A 16,494-nucleotide genomic window follows, 5' to 3' on the forward strand; every position below is an offset into this window, starting at 1 on the left:
GAGTCATGTAAAGAGTCGTGCGCGTGAAGGGACTAACTGCAGTTGCTTACAGTGAGTGCCCTGTCAGGTGGACTGAACTGGGCAAAAATGTGCGTATTATTGTGCCCGATGGCAGAGGGGGTATATGTAAGTATGTATCAACTGAAACCAGATGCAGGTATTGCCCTGGCTGGGCCTTTTATAGGTAGGCCGGGTCCACGATGGGATTTCTGTAGATGCAGCTCAAATGAGGTTGTGGCGGTTGTGCTGAGGTCGATGCGGGCCAGGAATAAGTCGAAAACTGCCTTACGGCACCGCCTCAATAAGAACGAACTTAGGCTCTCTTAGTGAGTCAGGCCGCTATTCCTGAGTAGGGATCAAGGGTTACACGGGAGAGAAATCAATGATCACTCAAGGTCCGAGACTCTTGTGTTCAAGTTGGGAAACTGGTAGACCTTTTACTGAGTCATCCCATGGATCCTTCCACCATCAGGTCAGGCACGCACTTTGGATGTGGAGGGGCAAAGTACTAACTCTGGATGGGTCTTACCCTGAAATGATGGCCTTGATGTGTCTGGTGCGTCACGCCGGCAACAATTGAACGCCTGGTATTGAAACAAGATTCAAAGTGACTTATAGGGGCCAGACTAGTGAATATAGCCTGTCATCTGCCTAATAAAAGACGATGGGTTAATATGTATAGGTAGGCACCCAATGGAGGAATTACTGATATTTTGTCGTCATGATGGATTGTGGGGTCCTATATGTAAGCTACCCCGCCAAAATTCTTCCTTCTACATATAAAGTTTCAATGGTCTCAACACTGACGACGCGACAAGCTAGAAACCCATCTCAACTTTGTATATAAAAGAAACCACCTATTCAGACCTCACTCTTTGTCGCAAAACAGTATTGAACATAAAACTACAATCATGTCTACCCCAAACCCATTCCTTCTTGCAGCCGATAACAACCCCGCGTTGCTGCCCCTCCTTCGAGAGAACCCAGCACTCGCATCATCGCAGGATGAGCATGGCTATTCACTCGTCCACGCCGCTGCCAGCTACAATCATCTCGACCTCCTGCGAACGCTAGTCCGCGAGTTCAACGTCGACGTCGACCTGAAAGATGAGGACAACGAGACTGCCTTGTTTGTTGTCGAGACCCAAGATGCCGCGCAGGTCCTCGTCGAAGAGCTCGGAGCAAACATCAACCACCGGGGATTAGAAGGGTTGACAGCTAGAGAAAAGATTGAAGCGGAAGCTGAATTTCCTGCGGTTGCGGAATACTTAGCCATGATCCAAGCCAAGAATGCCAATGACCCTGCCTCGACTGCAGCGGCTGTCATGCCTGAAGTTATCCCTCCCCCTCCAGAGGGAATGAAGGTTACTGTTGGTACTATGGACGAGACCACAGACATTCCAGAGGAAATAGACCCAGAATTCCGAAGAAGAATCGAGGAACTGGCTCAACGCGATGATTTCAACACCCCTCAAGGTCAAGCCGAGCTGCGGAAGTTGGTTGAGGATGCTGTCCTGGGCGACAGTGGTGTCGGGGATGAACGAAACGTACGATCAAAGCAAGACTAAGGGATCAATCTGACGAGTTTGTCTCCCACATGAGATACCTGCCGGTCGCGCTGGGTGGTCTCAGGATAGTGAGGTCATCACTGTTGCCAGATACACTTCTTGAAAAGCTCGTAGCACTGAGGGAAAACCATGTTCTCGAAGGACAAGCAACTAGCACGTCCATGAGTAAGCCCCGAAGCCACTGTGCTGACATGAAACCCTCCCAACTCAACTTGCACACTTTAGATTCCTTGGGATCGTCGCCTGGCACAGAATACCTTGACAGATAGGGGTCGATGCTGTCACGAGGCTTCACACGCGAGCTACCAAGGCGAATGAGTGAGAACCACTCGTAAACTTCTGTGGCGAAATATTCCAGAGACTCACGATCATTCTCAGAGAGAACTTCTGGATCGACATTGAGACTCGGTTGAAGAACAGCGATATCTTGTGATATGCTGGATGTTGCTGTACAGGCTGTAGGAGAGAACTTTTGCAGGGGATCAGGATTCGGGACTTGGAAAGCATTAGTATGAGATCAACATATGGGTTTAAAGAGCCTGGTTATGCCTACTTTGGGTTGTGCTATTGCAGAAGAGCCATGTCATGGGTTGAGTGAAGACAGACTTGCAGGCGTAGATCAGCCGGTCATAGCCCTTGTGTCCTCGAAGCATGGATGGATCTCTAAGGTTGTATGTTACCACTTCACGAGAGTTAGCTGTTGTTTCTGGCACTTGTTATCTGGCCACTCACTCCAACGTGGTTTTGACCCTCGTCCACCCTTTGCACCGTATGGTTTACCAACAAGTCCTGCACGTTCATATGTCTCCTTATCCACAAACATAGTCAATATGCCTACTAAGAGTCAGTAAAAAAGCCTTCAAGGATTTGATCCGTTTGGATACCTTCGCGCAAGGTAAATAGCATGCCGACCGTTGTCTGTCCTTCTGAGAGCATCATGATATCACCTGCAAACAGGGTTAGCGTCAGAAGTACTTAGGCACAGGGCATAGTTCTTACCCTTTTTGATATACTCGGTGAAAAAGTCGCCTTGTAGAATATCTCCAAGAGACATTACTACCTTTGAATAGCAAGGGGCATTTTGAGCGTTGCTGAGCTGCTGACAAGCAGCATCGTAGGCCTCTGAAGGTAGAATTAGATCAACCTAACCTAAGTTCAGTACTTGATTTACTCTGAGTGCCTGTGCTTGCTTGATTCAAACCTTATGGATGAAATCCAACGACATAACTGCAGTCCAAGGCTTGCCCCTGCGAGGAGCTTGCTTGGTGTCAAGGTAGCCCATGGTGCCGTATGAAACAAAACATTTTGGCGACTGATAAATCGACGGCGCAGCAGCTGGGAACATGGTTCAAGGTCGGGAAAAGTATGGTATGTACTGTGTGTGATGCCAATAGCTGATATTGCGTGTGTGTAAGTCGCAAATGCCAGGTGCTGGGTAACACAAATAGAACGTTTTGGTTAGCCGGGTTTTTCTCGGCGAATTTTTCTCTCAAGATCGTAACCTAAAGAGGACCTCTTGGTCGAGCTGCATCCTCAACTCTGCAAATCACTGGTCTTTCTAGATATTTTACTGTGAAGAGGCACTGAACACTCTGTATGTTCACATCTGAATAAGGCATTTTCCTGGTCAATAAAGTCAGGCATTTGGTGTGATTCCCCCCACCGCAAGTCACAAATCCTAGGGTAAACTGAACTTCCTCTTACACAGCAAGATTCACCAGAGACTCAAAACTGATATGGATTTCCTCATCAAATTTGCTCAGGCGCATGAGACGTTTCGGGTCCCCGAGATCGAGGCTTTGGCCTTGGTTGAAGGCCTGGACATGAAAATAGTCGACTATAGCCAAGATGTCTGTTCTCCCATGTATAATATTGGTTCATCCCAGAAACTTACTGTGAATAGTCCCCATTCTGTATCGTGCACCTTGATTCGGTTGAATCGGCCAAGCGTCTAGCCAAGAGATCCATTCTCATTCAATCTATCCATGAGCTCTGGGGCAAAGGAAGCACACTGGATGAACTTCATGAATCAGTCAAGACAAACACATCTCATGTTTGGGATAGTTATCTTGGAAAATCATTCAAGTTCGATGTTGACCCATACCAAGGAACTCGTTCAGCCAAAAAGAGGATCGAACTCATCAACTCTTTCCGATTTCTGGGCTGGACTGGGCCTGTGAAAATGACCAACCCTGACAACTTGTTTACCATCTTCGAGATGTGGCCCTATAACAGCGTCCCCCTGAATATTCCGGACCCTACAACGATGTATCTCGCACGGCATGTAGGGAACTCATCGCGAGAACTCTTGGTCAAGTTCGACCTCAAGAAGCGAGGATATATCTCAACCACGAGTATGGACTCTGAGCTCGCTCTTGTCACCGCCAACCTTGCGCTTGCAGCCCCTGGCAAGCTGTATTACGACCCGTTCGTTGGGACTGGTTCCTTTCCCATCGCCTGCGCCCATTTCGGTGCCCTTGCATTCGGAAGCGATATCGATGGTCGAAGCATCCGCGGCGAGGGTGGCAACAAGAGTTTGAAAGGCAATTTTGACCAGTATGGCATTGGGTCTTGCTTAGGAGACGTATTCTCGGCTGATTTGACCAACACGCCAATCAGGAGGCATCTTCGTACATGGGATGGAATTGTTTGTGATCCTCCTTATGGCGTGAGAGAAGGACTGAGAGTTCTTGGTCTCCGTGACCCTGAGAAGACACCCTGGTTGATAGAGCAGGGGAAGCAACATGGAATGCACGTAATGCCCTAGCCGTTTGATTTGCGCATTAGCTGACTTGCGTAGGAAACCAACTTATGTGCCACCTAAGAAGCCTTATAGCTTTCTGGTGATGCTCGATGATATCTTGAGTTTTGCAGCCGAGACTCTGGTGGATGAAGGGCGATTGTCATTCTGGATGCCAACAGCTAACGATGAAGACCAAGAGATTCCCGTACCCAGCCATCCTCACATGGAAGTTGTGTCTGTCTGTACCCAACCGTTCAACAAGTGTGAGTTGCCGCTGGAGCCTTGTTGCTAATCTTGCATCTACTGACATTTTTCGCAGGGTCAAGGAGACTCATCACCTATCGTCGGCTCCCCGACTCACAGGTCTCGCAAGAAGCCCTCGAGGCTTACACAAATAGACAGAGGCTCACATTGAACGGAACATCGGCAGACGAACTCAACCCGTTTCGACGTGGATATTTCAATAAGTTCGAGGCTGAAGAATGAAACCTCGCTTGCAGGAAAGACTTCGCTTTGCTCCCATCAAAGACTTCCTATGCTCCGCATTCATATGTGATAAACTGCCCATAAAACCCAAATCCTGATTACCCACATAAGCAGCATACGTAGACACGTCAGGATGTCATGATAACGGGTCCTAACCCTTCCCGTATTCCCATCTATATGTATTTTGTCATAACAGTGCTGGATATCTCAAACCGGTCCTACAACAAAGCCAAGTCTATGACTGACGAGGAGCTTGTAGTAAACCTTGTACCGAGGTGGCCGTAACTTTAACGAAATTCGGTAGCGGCAAAGCATCCCCTGTCGGGGACATGCTTCAGCTCCAGTTGCTGGAACCTGTTACCGATTAGTATGCAAGAATTGATGCGTGATTGATACTGGTATGGGGAACACACTTTTCGCTTTTAGAGTGAAAGTAAATACCGCTTACTTCACCCTTGACCTGGTTGAAGCAAATGTAGTAGAAGCCCTCAAAGCTGGCACCCGTTATCGTGCGAACTCGATGGTCTGGAACCAAAAAGTGCTCTTTCCAGCGCATAAAGATGGTTTCTCGTTGGGCAGCATCTCGAATGGTGACAGGTCCCTTGCGAGCTTGTTTTTGGAAAGGACGGAAAGCCGTGAACTTGGCCCAATGACTCAAATCGACCTTGCTATTTGCGCCCCAGTTCTCGTGTTGCGTGTAGAAACTGTACTTGGAACCAATGATTTCGCCCTCGAAATATGTCGTGAGAGTGGGATGGTCTTCAGTTAGACCTTGAGAATAGAGTTAGTGTTAAATTGCCGATCTTGATTGCACTCTGGCCACCAACCTTGGATACGCAAATAGCCACAGAGAAAAGACTCTCGCATGTCAACATGCTTAATTTCGACCTGGACGTCGTAGACCTGCCTCTCTGACTGTTGCGTGCCATGGAATTTGCTGCCCGGACGTAGGTAAGATGAAGGAGCCGACGGGATAGTCTTTTGATTGTCAGATCATTGCATATACGGTGCGATCGACGGTTTAACTCACCCTCATACATGAAAAGTCAGAGCCCATGGATGGAGACCAAAGCTCATCTTCTTGTGCATCGATATCGACCCAATCTAACTCTCCATTTGGCGATCCTCTCCGTCTGGATGGTTCTCGTGCGATCGATTCGGTTTCAGATGCTCGTTGCGTGCTATTCGAAGGCTCTCGACTCAACTGACTGCCGATCTCGGCCTCTCTTCCCTTGATTTCAGACGCTAGGCCGCTAGGCATTGGAGTCGTGGCAGCCGTAGTAGCGGTTTGAGGACGAGGAGACATGGTGGAAGACCTTGAGGACTGTTCATCCGAAGGACGCCCATCGTACATGATGGCATCGTCGCTTGGGCCTTCGGGCGCAGCCGGCGCGTCGTCGACGGCAAGGGGCGAGCCGACATCAACAGAAAGATTGGAGTCGGGTAGATCAGCATCGTGGATTTGATTATTGTCGTGTGACTGCCAGTTAGGACGTGGTTGATGTTGAACATCGTCAGGACATGTCGAGAAACTGTAGGACCGAGGCGAAGCGGCTTCGACCGGCGGATTTGATGATGGTGTTGGCATTGTTGTGACGTGGGATGGGAGATGATACAATTAAACAGCGAAAATGTCGACGCGCGATAGACAGAAGTTCATAAAGAGGACAAGAAGAGTCGTGGGTATCAAATCGACCAGTAGACCATGTATGTGTGTGTGTATGTATGTTGCTAGGATTTGACTGACGTCGAGCGCTGTTGGAGGCCAGAGGGGAGAACAAGCAAGCAAGTTAGTGCTAATCACCAAAACGGGTGGCGATCTCGGGGACTAGCGACTTTGGTAGAGTTGAACGGGGGCGCCTGAAAGCCCTTTAGAAAGCGAACAGCGTGCCCATCACAAGAGTTGGGGGAGAGGGTGGTGTAATAATAATACAGGCGAAGTTGAAGAAAGCAGGTTAAAGCATGGAGGTCAGATCACATATGGATATGGGTCGATGATCACTGATGGATGGCAAGAAAAGGATCAAAGTTGGTCGGTGATGCTGCTGGGTTGTCGTCCATTTTCATATCGACGGACGAGGGGGGCTTGATTTGCTGCCATCCGGGGTTTCTGCACCTAGCGGATTTGTAGGTGGGCCATCCACTCCACTTGGCAAGACGGGGAGTTTTCCAAGTCTCCCTAGCCTAGCTCATGATTTTACATACAGTCCAGTCCAGTCAGTGTCTTGGGTTGGAGGCAGATGCCGTGTAACTTGGGGTATGCAACTCCTTAAACAACATGACGGCCTCACTAGATTGGAGTAATGCAGAGAAGAATCTCTAGGGAAATATCCGACAAGCAGGCCTTACCGACTCTTGTACCTACAAGATTTAGGTACCAGAAACAGCCTTTTTCCCTACAGCAGGAAAGATACCTAAGCAGCACGGATCCTAACGGCGAAAGTAGCCCAGGAAGATCGAGTGCATTAATTGTCCGTCCGTATTTTCATCATCTGTCACTCGACTTTGCCCGAAACTCCCCAGTCGAAGTCTTTGTGGAAAGCTTTGCCTACCTCCCCGTATGACATGTAACTTGAGAAGATGCAGATCGAGGTGTCCTCTCCACTACGATTGATTCCTTTTCATCTTCGGCTGAGATGCTGAGGCTTGACCAGGGGTCTTGGCCTAGGTCTAGGTCTCCCTGGGTCCAGTCCCAGTTCCGTCTTAGCGGGCCATTGCGAACCTTATTAACAAGACCTTTCATCCACTGTTAGTTTCAACAAATGGAAATATCACAATTGAGTTTTGATCTCGAGGTGGCGATGAGGGCCCTCCCTCAGAATTCGGGTTGACGCCTCCCTCAGGTTCAGAATCAGATGCTTCCTCATGCAAATGAACAAGAATTGGGCTGCTTCCGTCCGGTTTCCCCCCCCAGGAAGCGCCCAGGCGCCATCCATCGGGCAGCCCCAGCACCCTCCACCACGTTGCCGCTCGCACTTCGTTCGTATGGGGTGATGGGCCTCCAACTTAGGGAGACATGATGCATGCACACGCCAACTCCGAGACAGAGCGTTTTGCTTTGCTTTGCTGGCATGGTCTGAAATCATCATACAACGTTGGTAATTTCCATCTCTGTCTCGCATCATCGTTTCCTTCACGGGTCTACCCGTCGCCTATTCATTACCTTAGCTTTTGCAGTATTGGAGCCTCAGCCACCTGCATCATATCTTCTAAACCACTTCTGTTTGCCGTTTCTCCTGAAGATGGCATTTTATTATCGATTGTTTGCTTTGCAAGTGCATAGAGCTTTTCCAGACCGCTCACTCAACCTCACATGTGAGCCTGCCCAGGGAGTCTGGTCCAAGCGTATGCTACCTACTCAGGTCTTGATTAGGATCGTATATTGCAGGCTGAAATATAGAGCATGTAGCATGATCCGACTCGTGTCATCAGGTACGATTGGTGGTTAGCAAATGACTCCATTCACCGTCGTACCACATCCTCCAGGGCATTATCTCAATATTTCCCGCATCTGTGACTCCCAGGGTTTCCCTAGCTTTCTGATCGAACAAGTTTGGTGAAGTTTCTAATGCTATCCCACCTACCCGACAATAGTGCACAAAATGTTTTTATGCTTTTCCATGAGATCGCTTCTTTGGTGATATTGTTCTTTCATTCGTGATATGTAAACATGGCTTGTTTCTGGTAGTCTTTCGCGCCTTTCTTTCACAGCCCGGGTATCGTGATTAGCTACATCCGAATCATCACCTCTATTCTCTCATCGAGATTTGCATCCTCGACTTTTCGATCCCACAACACCGTATCCCATTATTTTTAGTCGGGCCCGTCCTTAAATTGGCTTGATCTTGAAGTGCAGAGCGATCAAGCTGAAAACTAGAGCCTTGAGATCCTGAACAAGGTAGTAGAACACTCGCAGACCTTCTGGGTCAGCAGACTCTGTGACATCCACCAGGGATCCAATCTTGGCGGTCTACTGTGCTGTCAGTAGTGTTCCGAAATATGGTGCCTCAATGACCGACCTCGAACGCGATATGATCGTTACCAATCCGAATCTCCAATTCCTGGCGTCCGTCTTTGTTCTTCTGAGGCCATTTCGAATCATCTTCTCTACATTGTGTTAGCGATGTTCAGGCAGGGCCGCTGGATATTCGATTCGCCGTACTTGGTGATCTCGCTCGTCTTGATAATGCGCTTGATTTCGTCGACAACTACTGAGCTGACACACACTATGGCTTGTCAGAATCACTGATTCCGCGGAGTTGGTGGCATTCCTTACTCTCTTTTCGGATCAAACTATCGTTTCGGTAGTTGGAGTTGTTGGCATATCGGGCTACCGCGCTGCGACCATCGCCGACGACTCGGAAATCGAATTCTAAGCGCGCAACACGTTAGGATGACTTTAGAACAGTAAATAGACGCCGTGCGAATATTCGTACCCAGGAATTCGTGACCGAAACGACCCATATGGCCAGAGCTGTTTGAGGGAACGTCATTAGCATCGTTTCGCGACAATGAATTGACGGGGAAGCTAGAAGAAGCCATGGAAATAGACTTACTAATATCGCAAGTAGAATGGTTCGTTTGAGGACGTCATTTTTGCGGCTGTGGGAAGGCGGCAAGACCGGCTGGTAGTATTACTCAAGTCAAGATTTATCAACTATCACACACACTTGAGATCGCAAGGCTGAGAAAGAATCGCGGGACCTGACCTGGTGGTTGAGGATGGATAGGTGCACGGACCATATTCGGCGGGGCAGAACAGCTTTACGACAGCGACACCTCAGGTGTAAGACCTTCACCGTCTGTAGCCAACTACCTACCTAAACGACGCGGCTTTGGAAGTACATCAGCTGTCAACCTAAAGCTCGACTACCTATCCACGAGACAATGAAGCTACACCAGATATAGGGGCGGTCTTCTTCGATTTAGTTGAGTCATAGCTCATAGTTCAGAAGCATCTTATGGTTTCCTTTTTAAAAGTAACCCTCTCAATGCTCAGTCAACGGATACAAAATCAACATTGAATGGGTAGCCTCAAAGTATCAACCTACCCCTTGTTAAATCACGTGATAGCGTCCCTCACATCAAGTCGCTTAGTGCCACCTGTTCGACATGGCTGGCAGGACAGATCTTCTTGAAGTTGATGCCGTCCAGAGCTGGTCCAGATTACCACAGGGGATTCTGGTAAAAGCTGTTAGCGATTGCACACCAGATACGATCCAGCGAATGGCCAAGGCGGATTCTGCTACTCATCCCAATAGTTAAAGCTCTACAGCAGCTCGAACCCCTGAGCTGAGCCCCCCACCGCCGAAGTCGATACCACCTTTACCTCTAATCCACCTCCAAACGTCCCCCTAAGAGCCACGTCCCATCTCCAACAAACACTCCCACCAATTTTCTCGGCCAGCAACTGGCGACACTCTTCAAGATGTCTGGCTTTCTTGAGAATGCGTACAGTCTCGTTCACCAGGACAATGCGGCCGACGTCCCCACCGTTTCCGATCTGCGCATGCAGCTGGAGAAGGGTACCGACGAGACCAAGGTCGAGACTATGAAGCGCATCTTGACCATCATGCTCAATGGCGATCCTATGCCCAGTCTTCTAATGCACATCATCCGTTTCGTCATGCCTTCAAAGTATAAGCCTCTCAAGAAGCTTCTTTACTTCTACTACGAAATCTGCCCCAAGCTTGACAGCAGCGGCAAGCTCAAGCAGGAGATGATTCTAGTTTGGTACGGCCACGCCCTTAGTACTGCTACTACTTATATACTATGATGTTGGGTCGATGCGATGGGATTTTGCTGACAATGCTTCTACAGTAACGGTATCCGAAACGACCTTCAACATCCCAACGAATACATTCGAGGAAACACCCTGCGCTTCCTTTGCAAGTTGAGGGAAGCTGAGCTTATTGAGCCTCTCCTCTCTTCAGCACGATCTTGTCTCGAACACCGACATGCCTACGTCCGAAAGAACGCCGTTTTTGCCATCGCCTCCATTTTCTTGCACTCGCCCTCCCTAATTCCAGATGCCTCCGAACTTATTTCGACTTTCCTCGAGGGAGAGAGTGACGGTGTTTGCCGAAGGAATGGGTTTGCCGCTCTTGTTAGCATTGATCACGATGCTGCCCTCGTTTACCTGAGTTCCGTTTTTGAAGGCATTCCCAATGCAGAGGAGCTTCTTCAGCTTGTCGAGCTCGAGTTTATTCGCAAGGATGCGGTTCAGAACTCCCAGAACAAGGTTTGTCTGATAGTTACTTACGGGGGAGGCCGAATAGCCACTGACTGTTTGATAGGCACGATATCTGCGATTGATCTTCGACCTGCTAGAAGCTGGCGCTTCAACTGTCGTATACGAAGCTGCCTCGTCTCTTACCGCTTTAACCAACAACCCTGTTGCAGTCAAGGCTGCCGCCGCCAAGTTCATTGAGCTGAGCATCAAGGAAGCCGATAACAATGTCAAGCTGATCGTTCTTGACCGAGTTGATCAATTGCGCAAGAAGAATGAGGGTGTCCTTGATGACCTTACCATGGAGATTCTCCGAGTTCTGTCCAGTACCGATATCGACGTCCGACGAAAGGCTCTTGGTCTTGCCCTTGAGATGGTATCCAGCAAGAATGTCGAAGAGGTTGTCCTCTTGCTCAAGAAGGAACTTTCCAAGACAGTCGACCAAGAATACGAGAAGAACACCGAGTACCGATCTCTCCTCATCCACTCTATTCACCAATGCGCTATCAAGTTTTCTGAGGTCGCAGCGAGCGTCGTGGAGCTCCTTATGGATTTTATTGCCGACTTCAACAACGCTTCCGCTGTCGATGTTATCAACTTTGTCAAGGAAGTTGTCGAAAAGTTCCCCAACCTGCGTACTACCATCATTGAGCGTCTTGTCTCCACCCTGGGTGAGGTCCGAGCTGGCAAGGTGTACCGTGGCATCATGTGGATCATTGGTGAGTACTCTCTTGAAGAGAAGGACATTCGAGAGGCTTGGAAGAGGATAAGAGCTAGTCTTGGCGAGATGCCCATTCTCGCATCGGAGCAACGGCTATTGGATTCTCACGATACCGAGGAACAGGCCGATGATCACATTAACGGAGCATCAAAGCCTGCCGCACCATCTGGCTCGCGCAAGGTACTGGCTGATGGCACATATGCTACCGAGACTGCTCTTACCAGCCAGTCTTCAGCAGCTGCCAAATTAGAGGCTGTCAAGACTGCTCAGAAGCCTCCTCTGCGCCAGCTCATTCTCGACGGAGACTACTATCTGGCCACCGTTTTGTCATCCACTCTCGTCAAGCTTGTGATGCGACACCATGAGATTTCCTCGGACAATGCTCGAACTAACGCCCTCCGAGCTGAAGCCATGCTGATTATGATTTCTATTATCCGAGTTGGACAATCTCAATTTGTCAAGGCTCCTATCGATGAGGACTCTGTTGACCGAATCATGTCATGTGTACGCTCATTGGCTGAGTTTGAGCAGAAGAAGGAGCTTGAGACCGTTTGGTTGGATGATACCCGCAAGGCCTTCCGAGCCATGGTCCAAGTGGAGGAGAAGAAGCGAGCCGCCAAGGAGGCATTCGAGAAGGCCAAGACTGCTGTGCAGGTTGACGATGTTGTCCAAATTCGACAACTAGCCAAGAAGAACACCACTGAAGGCCTCGATGAGATGGAGGTGGATCTGGAGAGGGCGACTGGTGGTGAGGGCACCGCTGAAGACCTGTCTTCTAAGCTTAGCCGTGTGGTTCAGTTAACCGGGTTCTCGGACCCCGTGTATGCTGAAGCATATGTCAAGGTTCACCAGTTCGATATTGTTCTCGATGTCCTTCTTGTCAACCAGACGACAGAGACACTTCAAAACCTCTCAGTCGAGTTCGCCACGCTTGGAGACCTCAAGGTTGTCGAGCGACCTACCACACAGAACCTGGGCCCACATGACTTCCACAACGTGCAATGCACAATCAAGGTCTCATCAACAGACACTGGTGTCATCTTTGGCAACGTTGTGTATGACGGTGCCCACTCTACTGATACCAATGTCGTTATTCTTAACGACCTACACGTCGATATCATGGACTACATCCAACCCGCCACTTGCACAGAGACTCAATTCCGCACTATGTGGACTGAATTCGAGTGGGAGAACAAGGTCAACATTAACTCCAAGGCCAAGTCGCTACGTGACTTCCTGGACCAGCTTATGGCCTGCACAAATATGAACTGCCTAACACCAGAGGCCAGTCTCAAGGGTGACTGCCAATTCTTGAGTGCCAACCTTTACGCGAGGAGCGTGTTTGGTAAGTTGTTCTAGTCTAGTATCTGCTAGTTATCGGAGAGTGCTAACCATGAACTTAGGCGAGGATGCTCTCGCTAACCTGAGCATTGAGAAGGAGGGCGAGGATGGACCCATCACTGGTTTCGTCAGAATAAGAAGTCGATCACAAGGCTTGGCACTGAGCTTGGGCTCTTTGAAGGGACTTAACAAGATCGGGTCGACGGCCTAGGTCAGCTGATATATGTACAAACACCTGGATCTAGTTATACGAGAAGGGTTGTCTCAACATTGCAAGATTCATGACGATGGTTGGAGCGGAGTCAGGGTCGGAGCATGTTAATGGGTGTTTTCCCACCAAAAGGCTGTGCGATGGGTCCCTGGTAGAGTTCATTGTAAGCAGGTTTAGGTAGACGTTGATTACAAAGGCACATGGTTTCATACAGGGTCACAGTCAGAGCCAGTGGCTATCACCAAGTGTGGTTGTATCGCTCGGCTTTCTCGTTCAGAACAGGGGAACAGTGATATTAGCGAGGGCCATGCCAAACTTTTGTTGGGTGCCCTGTCGGGTGCCTTATTGGGCCTATATACATGTGTATAGTAAGAACAACGGCTGTTAATAGTATCCAAAATCAATCTCGACACAAGGGGATGTGAGAGGAATATAAGTGGTGGGGAAATCATCGCTAGACCAGCAGCATCCGCCAACTCCAAAAGACACAGACATGGTAAAAGCAGGATAAACGGTATAGGGTATTGTCCAAGAGTGTAGCCGGCCGTAGCGGATCGATAAAAGGCATACTTGCTATTGAAATAAGTTGACGATGAGGGTGAAGGGTTTTGGCTAAGACAAAAGTTCAAGGACCAGGTTGCTTCATGTCTATCGTTGGGATGATAACAGCAGGGCACAATCAAATGTCAAAGACAAGGGCATTGACGATATGACCAGTCTGCCAGTTTTGTGCCGTGAGAGACAGATTGTCTTTAAGAATCTTACCCATGTATGCTATCCTGATCTTCTTGGTCGACGCAAGCTGGGTGTCGTTAGCATTCCGTTTGCTCGCCGGAGAAGAAACAAGGCACTTACGCCAGCCTCGAGAGCAATCTTTTTGGCTACACTACGAACAGTATCCGACTCATATATGGCGACGTTGATATCTTGACCGTTCTCACTGAGCCTGGCTCGTAGTTTGACTGTATCTTGGGCATCGCCCACCTCTTTACCCTTTTCCTGTTTCTTGCCCTCCATCTCTTCATCGCTCAGTTCTTCATCTGCTGCTGTGTCGTCGCCAGCATTTGAGAGGTTGCTCTCTGCGCCGTCCTCTCGATCCTCCTGCACATTCAGCGGATCGCAAACAACCCATTCCGGCAATTGATAGTAGTTTCCTAGAGAGTCGTAGACGCCATTGGAGAGGTTGCCGGTCGGGAGAGAGATCTCAGCAGCGGATAGAATCATCTGGGCCGTCGCAAGGCCATTGGATCCGTCGTCTTGTGCATCCTGGCCGGCTGGATCCCACAAGACAGCGAGCGCCGCATGAATAGTCTGCCATATCTCGGGCCTGCCGGTGACTCTTGTGTCAAAGAAGGCAGCTCGTTCCTTTACCAATTCGCTCTTGGTCCATGTGCGATCGCGCGAGGTCCACTCGTGTCGTCGCAAAGGCTTATCGATATGCTGATCCAGGGGACGATTGCTTCGACGGTGCTGGCGACGTCTTTCGGCAGGGATTTGCGGTTGAGCAGCTTCTGGGAGTGACAGCGGGGGAGGATTGATAGCGCGGGACGAAGCGTTGGGAGCGCCACCTGGGTAGGGAGAGTTGGGACCCGAAGAACGAGAGAGGCAACAGCCCTAGAAGTGGAGTGTTAGAGGAGACGACATGTTTATGTTGCGAGCAGAGAAGAGCCGGACCATGTTTGCTACGCTGCAAGGGACGGGCGACGATCGCCGTTGACCTGTGGATTGAAGGAAGGTCTTGTTAAGGAATGAGGATCCCAACTTTAGTGACTAGCCATCGCTGGCCAAAGTAAGGTCGCAGATCGATCAGACCAGACCAGATCAGATCAGATGGGGACAGCCAGTGTAGCGTGGTGTATATGGCGGGTGTAGAAGATGTATGTCGCAGTTGAACAATTGACTGACTGAACGAAAGAGGAGAAGGAGAAGACGGACGCACGAAGGAGGCGCAGAAAGAAGACGAAGGATGTACTAAGTATTATGTATGGAAGTAATGGATGTGTATGTATGTGTATGCGTATGCGTATGCGTATGTATGCTTATGATGTGAATGGTTATTATAGACGGGAGCCGAGTTTGTTGGCTAGGTGGGCTTTGCTCTGCTTCTGGAGTCGCCGAACCTATCGACTCTTCCTTTTGGGGGGCTTTCCCACCAAAAGTCACGGCCTAGGACAGACCCGACCAGGCTTAGAGCAGACCAGGGGGAGGCGTAAAGTAAAAGCGGGACAAACTTAGAGCCTAAAAAAGGAACCAGACTAAGAAGAAGAAGAAGAAGAAGTCTTGTTGTTGTTGGTTGATTGTTTTAGGTGATCAAATTGAGTCTTGATCGAGTAAAAGAGGAGAGAGAGAGAGAGAGAGAGAGAGAGATGAAATGTGAATTCAATTGCTTGTCCTGTATGATCTAGTCCATGAATTGCTGATCACTGATTGATTGCATGGTCTAGCAGGGATCAATTCAATTCACATGGAGATAGACTCGATGTTGGTCAAGGTGACGAGATTAAGCTCAAGTCGCCAGTCATAGAACCCAGGGGAGACGCGGCCTTTTATGTAGTATGATGCACAATGTGAGGGATGGCTTGATACAGTATGTACATGCTTCCATGGCTTCAACCAAGAAACTCGAGGGACTCGTAATCACAGGATAGACTAATCCATCAGTGAGTGGCTCAGTCTACCCACTGTACTCTGTAGGTTGGTTACTGGAGGTGCATCACCAAGTTGAGTCTCGTTGGTGGGGTTCCTGTATACAAGGCAGGGGTTCCCAGACTGACTATTTGGTTATTATGCTGATGAGGACCTTAACTTGTATTACATTATAGATCTCGTGCTTCTCAGATGCAACACCATGGCCGTGTCCGGGAATGCCCTTGTTCATTGTGAAACACTGCCATCTACCTAATCTTGACTACCTACTTGTCAATTCACAGATCAAGGAAATTTGGATGAATTCCCTGGGTAAGTTCAATCAATGTCTAAAATAAGTAGACAGTATCTTTACCAGATGAATCCTCAGCAAGTTTTCTCTCCAAAGTTCAGTTGCAAAACATCCACAGTGCTCACCTTGACATTCACCGAAGCAGGGGCCAATCAGCATGTGGCTCTTACTTGACAGGCACCCACCAACTCGGGCAGTTTCGGTGCTTCACCGTGGGCTCTAAGATTTCAAGCTCGACAATTGGATCTTTGCTTTAC

General features: G+C 49.0%; 7 protein-coding genes across 10 annotated transcripts; 3 read left to right on the forward strand and 4 right to left on the reverse strand.

Annotated features, from left to right (window-relative positions):
* Positions 1-911: 911 nt before the first annotated feature.
* Positions 912-1,568, forward strand: FVEG_08904 (hypothetical protein; the record flags this gene model as incomplete). The annotated part of the gene is made up of 1 exon (XM_018897785.1): positions 912-1,568. The coding sequence occupies one exon, from the start codon at positions 912-914 to the stop codon at positions 1,566-1,568; it is 657 nt and encodes a 218-aa protein (XP_018755534.1).
* A 4-nt stretch (positions 1,569-1,572) lies between these two features.
* Positions 1,573-2,913, reverse strand: FVEG_08905 (hypothetical protein; the record flags this gene model as incomplete). Its single annotated transcript, XM_018897786.1, has 6 exons — positions 1,573-2,063; positions 2,122-2,250; positions 2,301-2,402; positions 2,453-2,515; positions 2,568-2,712; positions 2,770-2,913. The coding sequence occupies 6 exons, from the start codon at positions 2,911-2,913 to the stop codon at positions 1,573-1,575; spliced, it is 1,074 nt and encodes a 357-aa protein (XP_018755535.1).
* Positions 2,914-3,115: 202 nt separating this feature from the next.
* Positions 3,116-4,918, forward strand: FVEG_08906 (hypothetical protein). Of its 3 annotated transcripts, XM_018897788.1 has the most exons (5): positions 3,116-3,215; positions 3,281-3,418; positions 3,472-4,319; positions 4,369-4,574; positions 4,631-4,918. In XM_018897788.1, the coding sequence occupies exons 2-5, from the start codon at positions 3,305-3,307 to the stop codon at positions 4,795-4,797; spliced, it is 1,335 nt and encodes a 444-aa protein (XP_018755537.1). In that variant the 5' UTR covers positions 3,116-3,215; positions 3,281-3,304; the 3' UTR covers positions 4,798-4,918. The 3 variants fall into 3 exon arrangements, with proteins under 3 accessions (XP_018755537.1, XP_018755536.1, XP_018755538.1); XM_018897787.1 differs by having other exon boundaries at positions 3,116-3,418; XM_018897789.1 differs by lacking the exons at positions 4,369-4,574; positions 4,631-4,918 and having other exon boundaries at positions 3,116-3,418; positions 3,472-4,345.
* Positions 4,919-5,084: 166 nt separating this feature from the next.
* Positions 5,085-6,385, reverse strand: FVEG_08907 (hypothetical protein; the record flags this gene model as incomplete). The annotated part of the gene is made up of 4 exons (XM_018897790.1): positions 5,085-5,151; positions 5,211-5,568; positions 5,625-5,775; positions 5,828-6,385. The coding sequence occupies 4 exons, from the start codon at positions 6,383-6,385 to the stop codon at positions 5,085-5,087; spliced, it is 1,134 nt and encodes a 377-aa protein (XP_018755539.1).
* A 1,334-nt stretch (positions 6,386-7,719) lies between these two features.
* Positions 7,720-9,538, reverse strand: FVEG_08908 (protein mago nashi). The gene is made up of 6 exons (XM_018897791.1): positions 9,354-9,538; positions 9,234-9,271; positions 9,074-9,169; positions 8,960-9,023; positions 8,817-8,904; positions 7,720-8,767 (listed from the first exon to the last, which is right to left on the reverse strand). Exons 1-6 carry the CDS (start codon positions 9,389-9,391, stop codon positions 8,627-8,629), a joined length of 465 nt encoding a protein of 154 aa, XP_018755540.1. The 5' UTR covers positions 9,392-9,538; the 3' UTR covers positions 7,720-8,626.
* FVEG_08909 (hypothetical protein) lies at positions 7,835-13,765 on the forward strand. The gene is made up of 4 exons (XM_018897792.1): positions 7,835-10,530; positions 10,618-11,038; positions 11,094-13,092; positions 13,151-13,765. Exons 1-4 carry the CDS (start codon positions 10,226-10,228, stop codon positions 13,297-13,299), a joined length of 2,874 nt encoding a protein of 957 aa, XP_018755541.1. The 5' UTR covers positions 7,835-10,225; the 3' UTR covers positions 13,300-13,765.
* Positions 13,192-15,802, reverse strand: FVEG_08910 (hypothetical protein). Of its 2 annotated transcripts, XM_018897793.1 has the most exons (5): positions 14,974-15,802; positions 14,155-14,913; positions 13,512-14,101; positions 13,279-13,447; positions 13,192-13,207 (listed from the first exon to the last, which is right to left on the reverse strand). In XM_018897793.1, exons 1-3 carry the CDS (start codon positions 14,974-14,976, stop codon positions 13,979-13,981), a joined length of 885 nt encoding a protein of 294 aa, XP_018755542.1. In that variant the 5' UTR covers positions 14,977-15,802; the 3' UTR covers positions 13,192-13,207; positions 13,279-13,447; positions 13,512-13,978. The 2 variants fall into 2 exon arrangements, with proteins under 2 accessions (XP_018755542.1, XP_018755543.1); XM_018897794.1 differs by having other exon boundaries at positions 13,512-14,913; positions 14,974-15,661.
* Positions 15,803-16,494: the final 692 nt, after the last annotated feature.

This window comes from Fusarium verticillioides, chromosome 5 (genome assembly GCF_000149555.1).
Source record: "Fusarium verticillioides 7600 chromosome 5, whole genome shotgun sequence".
In the NCBI taxonomy this organism is placed as follows: Eukaryota; Fungi; Ascomycota; class Sordariomycetes; order Hypocreales; family Nectriaceae; genus Fusarium; species Fusarium verticillioides.